This window comes from Malus domestica, chromosome 09 (genome assembly GCF_042453785.1).
Source record: "Malus domestica chromosome 09, GDT2T_hap1".
NCBI lineage: Eukaryota > Viridiplantae > Streptophyta > Magnoliopsida > Rosales > Rosaceae > Malus > Malus domestica.
The window spans coordinates 28405755-28421550 of record NC_091669.1 but is presented as its reverse complement, the minus strand read 5'-3'; the positions used below and the strand labels follow the sequence as shown (position 1 = coordinate 28421550).

Sequence of the window (15796 nt, the reverse complement as noted above, 5' to 3'; positions counted from 1 at the left end):
TCAATCAAACTGTTTAAACATACAAAGTTTTATTCTAACATTTAAGTTGACTAAGGACTGGATTCAACATGATGTGTGAATTTTAAAAAAGGAAAACTAATAAAAAAGGCTTGAAAACTTTGAGTTTTAACGATAATGACAAAATAAAGGGTAAAGTGAATAGTACCAGGATTGACCTTTTAGTGTAAAAATGTGATTTTTTGTTAAAGTGAATAGTACCATGGCTTTTCGTTAAAGTTCCGTTTTAAAAATCACCACCTTTTTTTTTTTTTAAATCTACACTAAGGGAGTGAGAAGTGGGCTAAATCTCACAATGAGCTAGTAATAATGTGGTTCAAATTCGTCTTTGACGAGAATCGAACATAAAACCTCCTACTTATAAGTGAACAGAAATACCACTAAATCGTAGCACTAATTGGTAATATTACTCTTGAATTCTTGTTTCTACACAAGCGGCATTGGATAAGAAGGGAATTACATACAACAATTAAGGTCCAAAATAAATGTTCTTAGCCACTTGATTAAGATAAAAGCCCTTTTTATGTTATTTTATTTTATTTATGTATTGCTTTGTTTTGTTATCATTCAAGTCTAAAATGACAAACACAAGGACTTCCCTAAACAAGAAGAAAAATTGGAACATCATTTTCCGCCTGTGATTTTTATTGTTATCAATACTTGTCCTTGTACATTTGTGTACTAGATTTTTATATGATTGCCGACCGGATCCAAAGGATAACACTCTTATAATCTAAATAACATCATCCATGAGATCATGCATCATATGCGCATAAGCAACTGACTATGGCACAACACTAAACCCCGTAAATTCATTATTTTGCTCGAAAGGTCTTCTAGCCTAGGTCTTTGGGGCCTAGTCTGGTTTATTACGGGGTTTTTTTCTTCGTTTTTCGCTATTTTCCTCCTGAGAGAACCAAGTTTCATGGTTTTTGCAAGTACACAAATGGTCACAAGTTCTGGCAAATATGATCCGGAGGCCACAAGTTCTGGTATAAAAAGAAACGAAGCCACCTAACGTTCAATATACAGACCCTGACCTGGCCTATTAGGCAAATCTAGCCAACAATATATCTGAAAATAACTAGTTTCTTAGTCTAACGACAGATTACCAGTGATCATATACAACGTGCAGGATGAAAGGAAAACCCGAAAAAGAAAAAAAATAGTGAAAAGCACCAGCAGGAAAATTACCAATTCTAGCTTGAGCAGCATCCAATTCTCTTGAAAACAGAACCATCATCTTTGACATTTATGGTCTGTCCTTTAGATGGAACAGCAGAAGCGCTTCCATTGTTGCCTGCCTCGACTGCCCTCTTGCTTACCACCCGGTATATTTGAGTCAAGACTTCGGTAAATGCACTGTCTACGTTGGTTGCTTCCAACGCAGAAGTTTCCATGAAGTAGAGGGACTCTCTTTCGGCAAAAGATTTACCATCCTCTGTTGAGACAGCCACCAGATGGCGAAGATCTGATTTGTTGCCAATGAGCATCACTACAATGTTGGGGTCCGTATGGTCCCTCAGTTCCTTCAACCACCTTGCTACATTCTCAAATGTGGCATGCCGAGTGACATCATACACTAACAAAGCACCAATAGCCCCTCGGTAGTATGCGCTTGTAATGGCACGGTACCTATAACAATGAGGAATTTAGTGGAAACTACGTAATTTAGAACTAAACAGCAATTTTACAACTTCAAATGTAGCTAAGGGACCATTTGACCCCGCAATGGATGTAATTTCCGCTTGAACATGACGCCCAATGTGAGGGAGATTCAGACCAAGGCAATATATATGCAATTACCACTTTTACCCCAAATATAACTCCAAATATTACAGCTCTTTTTTTGGTCAAGAACTATTTACAGCTATGCAAGCAGAACGAGAATTGGGATGAAAAATCAGGTTTTTTATAGATACCATACCAAAACAAGATCATGAAATGGTGAAAATAAAATGCCCTGATGACAGTTAGCTTCCTGAAAAGGGAAACAACAATGCACATAGTATTAGAGACCTCTATGGTCTAGCAACCGCTACAGTAACTCGCAGTAATCAGTGTAGCATATACCGAACGACGGAATACACAAAACACTCCAATCCTGAGCAGTATCAATATTTAGATTAGCCAGCTGATTTATCTTTCCCTCATTGGACCTTGTGAGCCATAATGTGTATACATATGACATGAAACTAATCGGTAACTTTCGCATTTTCAGCAAAACTTTATGAAAGTCAAAAGCAGTTGCAAACGATACTTGGGCAAACACTTCTTGTACCACGACAATTAACTCATAGGTCAGAAGTCTGGTCATAACAAAAGCCAGAAACACAGTGAGCTCAAAACCAATTAGTTTTCACAAAGCAAACATGTCATAAGCCAAAGATTGTTTCCATGAAATTAGGCAAAAATAATTACCTATCAAGGCACTGCAGAGTTGCATTACAATTCAACAAAACTCAAAACTGAAAATTTTCAAATTCCTTTTATTTTCCTCTGAGGATTGGTTTGTAGGCAATATTCTATCCAAATATGGTTCAAGCATGCCTCTTCTGTGGTGAGGCGATGGAAGATATTGACCATTTTTCAAATAGTATCTTTTCGTGAGAGGTCTCAGGATGTGTTGACATGGCCTGCCCAAACACCCTAAACACAAACTTACCTTTTTCTTGATTGGGTTCTACATAGAAAGAACAAGCAACAAGAAGCAGGAAATGACTATTAATTTGTCGGAAAAACTGTTGGTGTGTAAGCAGCTATGGGAAATATGCAATGATACTGTTGCTAATAATTGTCTTGCAACTTCACCATAAGATACAACACCACACAATACAGAAAAACCAAACACATCTCCTCCCCAAGGCCGGCCCAGAGTTTTTTGGTGCCTGGGGTGAACGCTAAAAATGTGCCTTTTTCAATACGAAAACATATATTTAAAAATATTCAATGAGGTTTGGAACCCAGTCGAAGTTGAGTGGGCTAGGCCCTCAAGCCCACGAGGGTGTTTTGCTCTACATCACCAACATTTTCCTCTACATCAATATGGTCATCACTAACATCTTAATTCTTCACCAACATCACTTTCTATAAAATTTTCAACAGACTCATTCTTTTTAGAAAAAAATTTATTAAGAGATTCTCTTAAACTTTCAGCAATTACCTGATAAGAAACCAAGCTAGCAAACCATGAAATCAATTTTTTTTTTAACAGACCTAGATACTATATATCTTCTACTCCAAAAAAATTTGGTGCCCCAATCAGATTTGCGCCCCGGACAGGCACACTATGAGCACAGGGCCAGGGCCGAGCCTGCTCCTCCCACAAAGGGGATCATGGCAACCCCTCAAGGAGTACTTAAATGAACACAATTCGGATTCTCCAGTTTAGAATAGCAATCAAGCCATGTCTCACGACCTAGAATAGAAAACTGTCCCAATCGCAGAATGTAAATCCTTGAAGGAGGGATTTCAATGCAAAGTGAAACAAGTTTGGAAGAAGATGCAAACAGACAGCCACTCCAAGCACGACCAAAACAAATATGCTTAGAGGCTGAGAGTGGTCAAGAAAGGTAACCACTTCACATCATCACCCACACAGATCAAATAGAACTTCAACATGTCATCAAAAAGGCAAATCTGGTGGCAGATACACTTGCTAATTCAGGTCTTACAACAGGTTTCAAGAACTGGAAATAGAACCAGATTCAATCTTGTAGATGGTGGCCACTATTTGATAGGGTTGTTCTTTCTCCTTTAATATCAAGATTATGATGGTGATACATCAATATCAGCCTAGGTTCTTTCTCCCCTCCTTTCAGAGTCTTCCTCCCTGATCACCTTATCAAATTTCACTCACCCTAGGACTTAATATTTTCCAACCACCAAGTAGGCCAATCAAAGCTTTCAAGACTAGTTTGACAACCAACTACGTAGCATACTGGAGACAAGTAAATGCTTCAATCATATTCAAGAAATGGGATCAACTGATTAATCACAAGACAAAATGAATAAATGAAAAAACTTCATATGTTGCCAATAAGCTATGATAAAAGATAAAAAGTAGAATTGTTTCTGTTAGACATACACTTTGACAACAACAGAAATTACTGTTAGTCTCAATTTTCCTCGTAAGAAATGGCACAATTATGAAACATGTCTCACAGCTTCCTACGTTAAGAAAATTATATAGTCAACTGTCATTTTCTGATTCCCATATATACATTCAGAACATGTTGAGACTTCACGCTCCTATGGGTCTAAAGAATGCATGCTTGTCTCATTTTTTAGTATAGGATGCAGCTCTTTATTATTCATCTGGTAACCAATTGCATACTATTTACTTCACATCCTAATATATCTCACTACTAAACATGCTGCCAGCTGCTTTTCGGTGCCTTACACCTATAACATGTCCACTAAGACATATTATAGTGCTTTGCATAGGACTCGTAGTAATTTGCCTAACAAACACTTATCAGGGTGCACATGGCATGGAAATTTACTATCTAATACATTTTCAAAGAGTAAGATAACATCACCAGAAATCTCAGTTTCTCTCCAGTTAATAGCCTTGGAAGGATTAAAGAACACAATCTAATATCCTAAGAAATCTCAGTTTCTCTCCAGTTCATAGCCTTCGAAGGATTAAAGAACACAATCTAACATCCTAAGTTGCTGCTGCTGTCTTCTTCTTCAATGTACAGAAGAGACAGCATTGACATATCAAGGACAGATGGGGAGGATGCGGACTTGTGTTCTAGAAACTTAAGAATATTGAAAGCACAGTAAACAATAAGTTAGATGTCATCCTAATTCCTAATCAGTTGCATGGTAAAGATTTACTGATCTATCCTATAATCAGAAAACCAATTGCTTGAACCATTACGCAACTTAATGCCATATAAATTGTCCAAATATTATGACGCATATTGCTTTAATATTAACAGAAGAAGAAACTATATAAACCAGTTCTGAATGATTGCAACTGTTTGCCAGGCTTCACGAAATTGGCCATAAATTACACCGGAATTTCAACACATTTATGCATGACTAAGTGAAATATAATCATTAATTGTATTTGTATGTTAAAGTATCTATAAGAAATGTAAAGTGCAACATGAAGATACGAAATTCAAAACTCCTAGATAGTAGATACTAAAACCCCACTAACAAAAGAGGAATGAAGACAACAGACAGGCAGAAACAAAACTAAAGGCAGTAGGAGATGTAGCTAACCGTATAGGAGGCTATTCGCAACTATATGATTAGAGCAAGCACCATTTCAAATCATAAGCACGTTTAGTATCAAGTTCTTCACTTTCATATAACAGAATATCTTCCTCAAACAATTATATATACAAGTATCAAACTATCCTTTCCCCAAGAACAATAGGACTGCAATAATCCGCGTATGCAAAACTCCACGAAACTACAGGTAAAAAGAGTAAATTGTAGCTATGGTCCCTTAACTTTAACTCAATTGGAGCAATGGTCCCTTAACTAAAAATCCATTACCATTGGTCCCTCAACTCATCAAAACGTGCAGCTATGGTCCCTCAACTAAAAATCCTTTACCATTGGTCCCTCAACTTTAATTCAACTGGAGAAATGGTCCCTTAACTTTAACCCAATTGTAGCATTGGTCCTTCCAACATAACTTGTTTTGACAAAAATTTTGACATAGTTGATGAAAGGACCATAATTACACTTTGATGAGTTGAGGGACCCTAATTATATAAATGGTTATTCCAACATAACTTATTTTGACAAAATTGATGAAAATGACTATAGCTACACATTTTGATAAGTTGAGGGACCAATGATAATGGATTTTTAGTTGAGGAACCATTGCTCCAATTTCATTAAAATTGAGGGACCATCGCTACAATTTACTCAGGTAAAAATTCAAAATAAATGTCTAATACTTAGGGAGACAGAGAAAAACACCATAACCCCATGAAATTTCTGAAAAAAAAAAAAAAAAACTCTTTTGACAAAACCGAGTTTCGGGTTTCTCTTGTTCACCTCAGATATCAATACCCTCATACAAAATAATCTGTCAAGTCTTCACAAATAAATAATCCGAAGAAACTGAAAGAGTAACCCAACCAACTACTGAGCATGCAATACGATCAAACTCGAACCAAGATATTATATATCAAAATTTTCCCAAGTATATATAATCAGCAAAAAGTATCAAAACCCAAATCACAAAAACAAACAATATAGAGAATACTGAGAGGAAAAAAGGAAAAAAGAAAGAGGAGAAACAGTCACCTTTCTTGGCCAGCAGTGTCCCAAATCTGAGCTTTGATGAGCTTGGCATCAACAGTCAAAGTTTTAGTGGCAAATTCAACCCCGATAGTAGACTTGGACTCCAAATTAAACTCGTTCCTGGTGAACCTAGAAAGCAGGTTCGATTTTCCCACCCCAGAATCCCCAATCAATACCAGCTTGAACAAGTAATCATACTCGTCGTCACCTTTGTATCCCGCCATCTAATGATTCAATATCAAATATTCAAATCAATACATAATATATATATACATATGTATGTATACTTCTTCTTGCCTCTTGAGAGAGAGAAGAGACAGCTTTTTTCTTGGTTTGGTCTAACAAGCGTTGAAGATTGGCATCATCGGGGATATGGTGGTCTTTAAATAATTTTTTTATTTTTAAGAAAGACAAAGATTTGGGTTTATAACTCTCAAGAGTTTTCACTTTACTGGCAGCCTAAGAAATTTAAAGGTAAATGCATATCAAATTTTTTAAATCAAATGATATGTCACTAATAAGAAGTAATCATGTTAATTTATATTTAATTAATAATTTAATCATCTACAATCACATTATTTAATTTTCAAATTTGGTTAAAAAAAATTGGATAAATTACATTTTACCCCCTCAAGTTTGAGTACAATTGCAATACATTACAACATCTTTAAAATATTTCAATTTCATACATTTACTTATAATTTTATTTCAATTTCATACATCTATTAGAAAATTAGTTAAGTAAACCTTTAAGTGATGATGTGGCAAATATGGGATCCACATTTGTGCTAATATGGTTGCCAACTTTGTGGATTTAAAATATAATAATTTACCCTATTATTTAAAGAAACAAAACAAAACCAAACCCCATCTTCCTTCCCGACCCCTTCCCCTTCCCCACAACCCAAACCCCCCATCCCACCCCACCCCATCCTCCCCCGCAACCCCCCACCCCAAATTGAAAAAGGAATCTGGGCAATCACCCTCTTTCTCCTCTCCCTTTACCTCACCTCCCACCACTACTCCCGGGCCTAGAATGCCCAACTCAAGCCAGCCGTTGTCGTCCAGATGGTTCCCCAAGGTCCAATTTATCCCCAAGTTCTCCGAACCATATCCACCACTTTGACGGTTTTCAAGTGGAGCGAGTCGCCATGGCCTGTAGTAATCTTTCCTTTCTCACCTTCATTCTTCACATTCTCGGTGACTAAGTTCATCGTCGGAGTCACGGTATCACAATCCACGAATCTCTGGATATGGTTAGGGTTTGAGCCTCGATGGAGTTTCCATGGGCCAAGTCATTCAACGAGCTGGATTTTAGGAAGAAGGTGGAGGTGAAGAGAGTGAAAAAGAGGGAGAAGGTGGAGAAGGTGGGTCGGGAAGGTGAAGAGGGAGGAGTGGGTTTTGGGGGAGAGAGAAGGAAGGGGTCGAGGAAGGAAGATGGGTTTTTTTTTTATTATTATTTTTTTTTTATTTAACAATAGGGTAAATTATTATATTTTAAATGCATAAAAAATTATTTTTTTGCCATGTGGCAAAAAGTTGGTAGCCACATCAGCACAAATATGGATCCCATATTTACCATGTCATCATTTAACGGTTTACTTAATGGATTTTCTAATGGATGTATGAAATTGAAATGTTTTAAAGTTGTTGTAAGGTATTGCAATTGCACTCAAACTTGAGGGAGTAAAATGTAATTTACCCAAAAAAATTTGATCTCCATAGCATTACTCAAAAAAAAAAAAATTGAACAAATGATATTAACTATACTAAGTGGAGGGGTGGCTTAACCTCACAATGAGCTTGCAATAATTGGTTCAAATTTGCATTTGGCAATAATTAAACCTAACATATCTAATTTACAAATGAAAGAAATAATTCTAGATCATAATACTAAACAGCAGCATTATCCAAATTTAAATTCAAAGGCAAAAGTAAAGTAAAAGGTTTTTGGACAGTTTTGAAATGGAAAAGAAAAGAAGATAGGGTTCCCCGAAATGTAGGAAGTGAATAAAAGGCCAAAGATATATGACAGGCTCGAATTGGCCGATGTCAAAATCAAAGTGTCGCAGGCAGTCCATAGTTGAGTTCAATTTTTCTACGTCTTCCCCTCTTTCTCATGATTGACCTCGTGATTAGCAACTTGATTATTTTTTATTAGTGGCACATAAAATTTAAATTTTGTTTTAAAAATTTGGTGTTCTTAATATTATTTTCTATTCTATTTTTTTGTTAACACCAAGTCCAAGGTGAAAAATTAAAGGACAATTTTTTCTGTCATAACACTAACAATGAACATCATTTTCAAATTCTCCGCTATGAACGACCTCAACAATCACCAACTCCACTAAAACTTGCAGTTTCGACCTCAGCAATCATCAATAATGAAATATCCATCATTATGATTTCCAATAGAATAAAGCTTTTCTAGATAAGATCATTCCGGCGCAAAAATTTAAGTGGATTCAAACATCATTTTTGAAGAAGAATGTAATTAACGACGTATTTTGTGCTTATGATTTCCAACAAGATAGGTTTTGTTTTCAGATTTGAACACCTAGATACTTACATTCGAGCATCATTTCTTATATAGAATGGGCAATTTGAACTTGAGACTGGTGTTGATATTCAGAATAAAAACGTATCATTAGACTAAGAGCTAATTATTAATATGGACTAGAATACAAAGGTTGAGCAACTCTAAAAACGTATACGATTATAAGGTTTATATTCGGGCGCACTGCACCAACACCACTACTTTTAACTCCCTATGGACGCAGTTGAAGTACCAATGGGATGTACATGTTTCGCCTTGAGTTGTATATCATACATTCATTTGGTGAGTTGGATGAGATTGGATCTTAGGTATATGATTGGATTGGTAAGGACTTATAAACAGGACTTGTAAACCATGTATAAAGATATGTTAGATAACCTACTATATTGTGGATTCACAACCTATCATGTCCAATCATGTCCATCTCACATTTTGACACAACAAATAACTAACTAGACTCAAGTCCATTTTAATTTTTTTATTTTTTTTTAAAAGGGGGACAACTAGTAGCAAGCCACGGTTATCCGCCCCTTCCGGGGGCTGGAAAAACTCACAGAAGCATTTCAACCTCTCTCTGGCCATAAGTTTGGCTTCCACACCAGCAGTGTGTTTTGAACCCGAGATCTCTAGTTTTTAATTTGAAGAAAGCCTCGCAATCCGTCATTTACCATTGGGCCACCAATCCATTTTAATTGGTCACAACTTATCTCATCCAGCCCACCAAATATGACATATTGTCTTGTGGTTTAACACATATAACATTGTTATACTAGTATAATATTAGGGTAAAAGACTGTTTACTACCCTCAAGTTTCGTGGTTTTCAACATTTAGTACATCCATTTTTTTTTCATCCCAGAGTCATACCTAAAGTGTTAGTTTTGGGACAGTCTCATACATCCATTAAGTTTTTTGTTAGAACTTTTGTTAACTGATGATGTGGCACCCACATGGACAATTATTGGGCGCCACATGTCAATTTGGGCCCACTTCAATATTAAAAAATTTTAAAAATTAAAAAGAAAAAAAAAAGAACAAACATCTGTCTCCTCCCTCATCCCTCGCACCCTCTCCCTCCTTTCTCTCTTCTGCAACCCGCACCCCTTCCCTCCATTCTCTTTTCTGCACTTGCACCACCCTCCCTTCTCTCTTCTACAACCCGTACCCATCATCTCCGCACACCCAACCCAACAAAATCTCACCCAAAGAAATTCTATTTCAACAAGCATTTGGTATTTTCAAGTATGAATCTTCTCTTTGTGAACCCAGAAGAAAAACCCAGAAAAAAGCCTCTCTCACGACCCCTATTCCACGAAAAGAGAAGAAGTTAAATTAGAATCGTTCTTCAATCCGTCTTACTCACCTTTCTCTCGCTACTCAATCTCTCTACATCTATCACAATTCTCAAATAACGCAACAAGAAGTTTAATTAATTCAAATTAGGAAACAAGTGACTTCCATCTTCAGGAAAAGCTGAAAAGTGTGGATTGAGGTTTCAATAATCTTGACGAGATCTGGGGCATAAACCATTAAATCAAATTCTTTCTCCTCTGGGTCATTTCGAATTGGACCATAAAATGCAAACTCGAAGTGGGTGGAGGAGACCCAAATCTTCCCAATTTTCCAGAAAACTATAAAGTTAAAAGAAAAAAAATATTCAGATCAACTAATATTGGGTTTCTTTTGTGAACCCAGAAAAATTGGGGTCTCTTTCGAGATGAAAATAAAACGGAAATAGAAAAGGAAAATCAAAAGGAAAAAGGAAGAAAAAGGGAAGAAGATGAGACGGGAGGGCAGAGAAGAAGCGGTGGGTCCAGGATCTGGACGTAGAGGACGAGATAGCTCGTAGCAGCAGTCCAAGATAGACTGCGTCATCAACCGAATCTGGTAGGACGGTTTGGTGGGTTCGTGCAGAGGAGAGAATGGAGGGAGAAGAAATGAGGGAGTAAGGGACGGACAGACAGGCTGCGTCATCAACTGGATCTGGTAAGACGATTTGAATTCTGATTTCGAAAAATCCGGCTAGTTGCACTCGTCCCACCATGCTTTCGACTTGTCCTTGACCCACAGCCGCCGATGGTGACCTGATTTGACTTTTGGCTTACCTATTTTGACTCTATCAGCTACTGCCAACATCGCCGCACAGGCGGCGCTTCTCGATTTTCTCCGCTTCATCGTTTCAGATTCTTCCACCTCCGAGTAGCACTCCTGCAAATCATAGTAGTAATCGAAAATGGCCTCGTTCCTCTCCTTATGCGTCCCTTCTATTAACGATGCGTCGTCATTCGGTGCCATGTCGCGGTCGAGCTCATCCTGCTTCACCTGCTCTTTGAGCAACAACAAGGAGGCGAGGTCTTCAGCTGCTGGAGGAAGATATAGATGGTGATTTACAGACGACAGCCATAACAAGGAAATTGAGGAAGCAGGGATAGAGGGTGTCGGGTGGGGAAGACAATGGGGTTCTGGGGATGAAGGGATGTCGAGTGGGGGTGAGGAAGACGAAGGGGTTCTGGGTTTTATTTTGTTTGTTTGTTTTTTTTTTTTTTTGAATTTTTTTTAATAATTAATTTTGAATTTTTTTAATTTTTAATTTCCACGTGGATCCCTAGTCATTGTCTACATAGGCACCACGTCATCAGTTAACGGCAGACTTAACAGTTTGACTAACGGATGTATGAGACTGTCCCAAAATTAACACTTTAGGTATGACTCTGGGACGAAAAAAACTTTATGTACTAAATGTTGAAAACCACGAAACATGAGGGTAGTAAACAGTATTTTATCCATAATATTAACAATAATTGTATTTGAGAACTCGAATGCAAAGACGAATACTTTTAAATTACAAACTGTTTGATTATGTTCTTACAGAGGATCCATTCGTAAACCATGCAGCCCATTAAAATCCTGCTGGACCGGCCGACCAAGGGCCCAAACCTACGAACATTTCTTTCTCACACAAATGGTGCAGATTTATCTAAACGAAGAAACAACAATGACGTTGATGGATACTACCAATCATATTACTTTAAGGGAACTTTAATAGGTAATTTGTGTAAGCTTGCAAAATATTTTTAATACTATGGTTGGATCAATTAACATTTTGGCGATTCTAATAGAGGTCAGTAAGGAGAAATTTTAGTAAACGTAATTGACCTTTCTTGGATAAATATATGTAAAGAGCTCAGTATTTTCTAATCTGTTGAATTATTCAAGAGGTATAATTTGCAACTAAGGATAACTAAGATTGCCTTCATTAGGCTTTGCATTTTATATCAATTGATTGCTAGGTTGTGTAAAATTCATGGGGTTGTTGAACAACGTTCACATGAACAACATACATAAACATGTGGAACTAGGATTTTGTAAGAGACTCAAAGGGGAGGGGAAGTAAAGGAAAAAAAACAGGGAAAAAGAGAGGCGTTGATTACTGATTTGATGAAGGTCTTTAGTGGGATAGTTAAATCTATTTATGTAGGGAGTAGGAGTGTGAACAAATAATACTCTTGGCCTAGTTAGTTGTTTAGATAGAGATCGTCCACTTTATCATGTCCAAGTAATCCGCCATTAGCAATCACTAAGAACGGTTGTTGGTAGAGGACATCGCCTAAAACGCTCTACTAATGGTAGGTTGGTAAGTTGCGAGCTTACTTATTCGACAATCTGAATGATGTTTCAATGAAGTTCAATTCAGAATTTCGATCTTCTTACAACAACTTCACTAGCTAAGCATAATGGTGATTGAGATGATGGTGAACTAAATTGACTTGAATTAAAATTTTAAGGGCAAAGAAGACCATAAAATCTTCTCAAAGCTATGCATGGATTGTTCCAAATAAGAAATTTTATTGGATTGTTCTTGCTTTTGGAAAAGAAATCATAGGCTTTTGGCAACTATTTCTTGTCCCACATCGATGGGTTGTGGAGTTGTCAGGCAGTGAAGGCATATAAAACGAAGCCAAAATAATGTGATGAAGCATCTTTGCGCTTGGGGCAATGACGTAGCTAATGAGGTTCTAACCGAGGCGCGTCTATTGCTGGTTGAAAACTATTTCCAAACCCCTTCTTAGGCCTTGGTTTAACCTTGTGCCTTCGAGAATTTCTGGAAGGGTTCTCTTTTCGGAGTAGTCCCTACAAATTCTAGTTCTAATTTTTTGTTATATTATGGTTGGGTCTATATGAATAGAGATACTATGAATTGGTCGGTTTTGTGCGTACAAGTGTAAATTTTTGTTATATTCTGGTGGGTTCTATTCATATAGAAATACAAGTGTACTGCTAAAAGCTAAGAAGAATAATTTGTCTTGATGCCTTTTTTTGGTTGGCCAGATTAAATAGGATACATGCAATTAAATTTAACATGAATTACGTCTGTTGTTTGGTAGAGTTAAGTATTCCATGAATTTGATATGGGTCTGGGATTTTGAAACTCAATCGTATACATGATTTCCATGCCATACCCAAAACCCAAACCAATGCAGTCCAAATCGTGCCACCATTCAGTGCACTTTACAATACAATCAGATGTTTTTATTTGACATTGTTAACGTTCAAAAATTACGGGTCAAACTCAGAAGGTTGTGTGTTGATGCACACATATTCTAAGGGTAACATAGATGATATAATAAAAAATACTAGTAAGATGAACACAAAAATATATTGGTTCGCCATAAACAGGGCTACAACATTGTAGCCTGTTTATGTATTTGTAGAATTTGAGATTACAATTTGTACATAGAATTGGCTCAAAGCCCTCAGTCGGCATGGTGAAGCCGAAGAGGAGTATGCTCCCTGCACCCTAACAAGCCTCTCTTTCTTCTCTAATCTCTCTCTTCATTATATAGGCAAAAAAGCCCACCTTCCTAAGGAAGGTCAAATAAGTGCATCCTGGTCCGGTGGTCTGATTAGAGTACACTTCTTTAGTGGCCTCAGCAGAGCATCCTGGTCTGCCAAGCATTGTGTGCCTAGCACTTTCGCCTAACACTGCACGCCTAGCACTTCTTCGCCTAATTCTGCCAAAGATTTGTCTCCTCTTAACTCCTGGGGTCTTTGTATTGCAATCACAATTTGAGATATATAAATTTGTGGCACTGACCCATGGCATGCATCATACAAATTTAAAAGCGTACAAACAAAAAGCTAGGGCAAAGTTTTAGTAATTGCATGGATGAGGAATCGCATAAAAACATAAAAGTTTAACATATATGGTAATTATTTAGTTGACCTTTCAATTTAACCAAAATCCATTAGTACCAAGATTAAAATTCCGTTAGGTGGAAAAGTGTTTGTCATCAATGTTATAATATCGTTTTTCTTCAAGAAGTGTTGAATTATGTAATCTCAGTTTTGCAGCTTTTTCACAAAGTAAACAGGTCTTTTAAAATAAAAAATATATATAAAAGAAGATTAAGTACCTAAAATCTCTCAATCTTTTAGTGTTTATTTAAACAAATACTCAACTTATTGAAAATGTCACATTTGTTAAACCTCAATTAAATGTTTGTTAAATAAACAAGACTTACTTTGTCTCCAAAATCAATAGAAAGTCATGGAAGCATAACCTCCATTGACTAACAGTCATCACCACCTCTATCAAGCCATCACCTCAAAACCCAATGCTCAACCACCAACTCTACGCTATAACTCAAGCCACCAACATTGTGAATAATGTTAAGGAGGTTATTGATTTGGTATGGACTGTCATGATGCGGCCACCACCATCTTCACTGTTCTCAAAGAAGAACTGAAAGCTTTACAAGCCCAGAATCAACAAATGAAGAAATCATATGAGCAAAAACAAGCTCCTTGAAATCCTACTTGAATTCTTAACCCTCTTTGTTAGGAGATTAAGCTCGTGATGTAATTTCAATTTGGGTCCGTTTTAGTTTCAATTAGATACCCGTTTGATCATTATGTTTCATATAGTATGATCTATTTGAAATTAGTTTTTGAGACAATTAATATTAATATTGACCACAATATACCCAGTTGGTGAGTTATATATATATATAAAGGTTGAGATGTGGTTCCGGTGGTCGTAAGTTGAGCTTGGAGGTGGCGGTCGCTTGTTATTTCCCGATCTTCAATTTTATTTTCTATTTTATTTGTGAATTTATTTATTTAATTTTTAATCTTTATGTCTTTTTAATTATTATTTTAGTATCCAACTATTATTATTATTATTTTAGTGTCTAAGTAAGTTAAAAAATTAGACCTATTATTGTTACCCGTACATCCAATGGAAAAATTAACGGGGCTTAAATTGTTTGGAAGAAAAAAAAAGTTGTGTAGATGTTAAAAAAGTTAAGATCAATTTAGAATGACATTAAAACGTTAATAGATTTTAACTTTTAAGTACTTACTAGACAAAAATCACTGCTGTCCCATATCTTGGTGAAGTCCAAGTTGCTGCTTTCAACATCAAAAGGGTGACACCCAATATGTAGAATCATTTCATTTTTCACAGCTCCCAATGGAGTCAAGCTGTCCCTGTCAAAGGTGGAAAGTGGAAACCCACGACAGCGACAGGGAGTAGCTTTAAGAAGTGGGGAGGAAGGCGGCGGCGGCGGAGGCAGGAGGCAGGAGGCAGGAGGCATGCAGTTGCAGCGGCGGAGGAAAAAAGATTGGGGAGTGAGAGTAGAGGAGAGAGAGGGTTCAAGATGCGCGAATAATTGAAAAACTCCCAAGTGGCAGCATCCCAGCTGTGAATCCCAGTCACCACTGAACTCGCGCCGCTGATTGGTCCGTCCGTACGCACCAAAGGCCGAGGCGGTTCAACGCGCTGAAACCCTTCCCGGGTCTCCCTACTCTCCTCGTCTCACGTGTCCAGTTCTCACAGCTCACGTGTTGAACGTGTGTCTAGTCGCCGCGTGATGCCAGCTGGCTGACCTTATCCAATTTTCTAACACAACTCTGATAAAATCACCCTGCACGCACACCACTCCGT

General features: G+C 37.2%; 1 protein-coding gene and 1 pseudogene across 1 annotated transcript; one reads left to right on the top strand and one right to left on the bottom strand.

Annotated features, from left to right (window-relative positions):
- Nucleotides 1-975: 975 nt before the first annotated feature.
- On the bottom strand, nt 976-6690 carry LOC103444061 (ras-related protein Rab11D). Its single transcript, XM_008382968.4, has 2 exons — nt 6298-6690; nt 976-1653 (listed from the first exon to the last, which is right to left on the bottom strand). The coding sequence occupies exons 1-2, from the start codon at nt 6516-6518 to the stop codon at nt 1218-1220; spliced, it is 657 nt and encodes a 218-aa protein (XP_008381190.1). The 5' UTR covers nt 6519-6690; the 3' UTR covers nt 976-1217.
- Nucleotides 6691-12828: 6138 nt separating this feature from the next.
- On the top strand, nt 12829-12971 carry LOC114827182 (U4 spliceosomal RNA; annotated as a pseudogene).
- The last annotated feature ends 2825 nt before the right edge of the window (nt 12972-15796 follow it).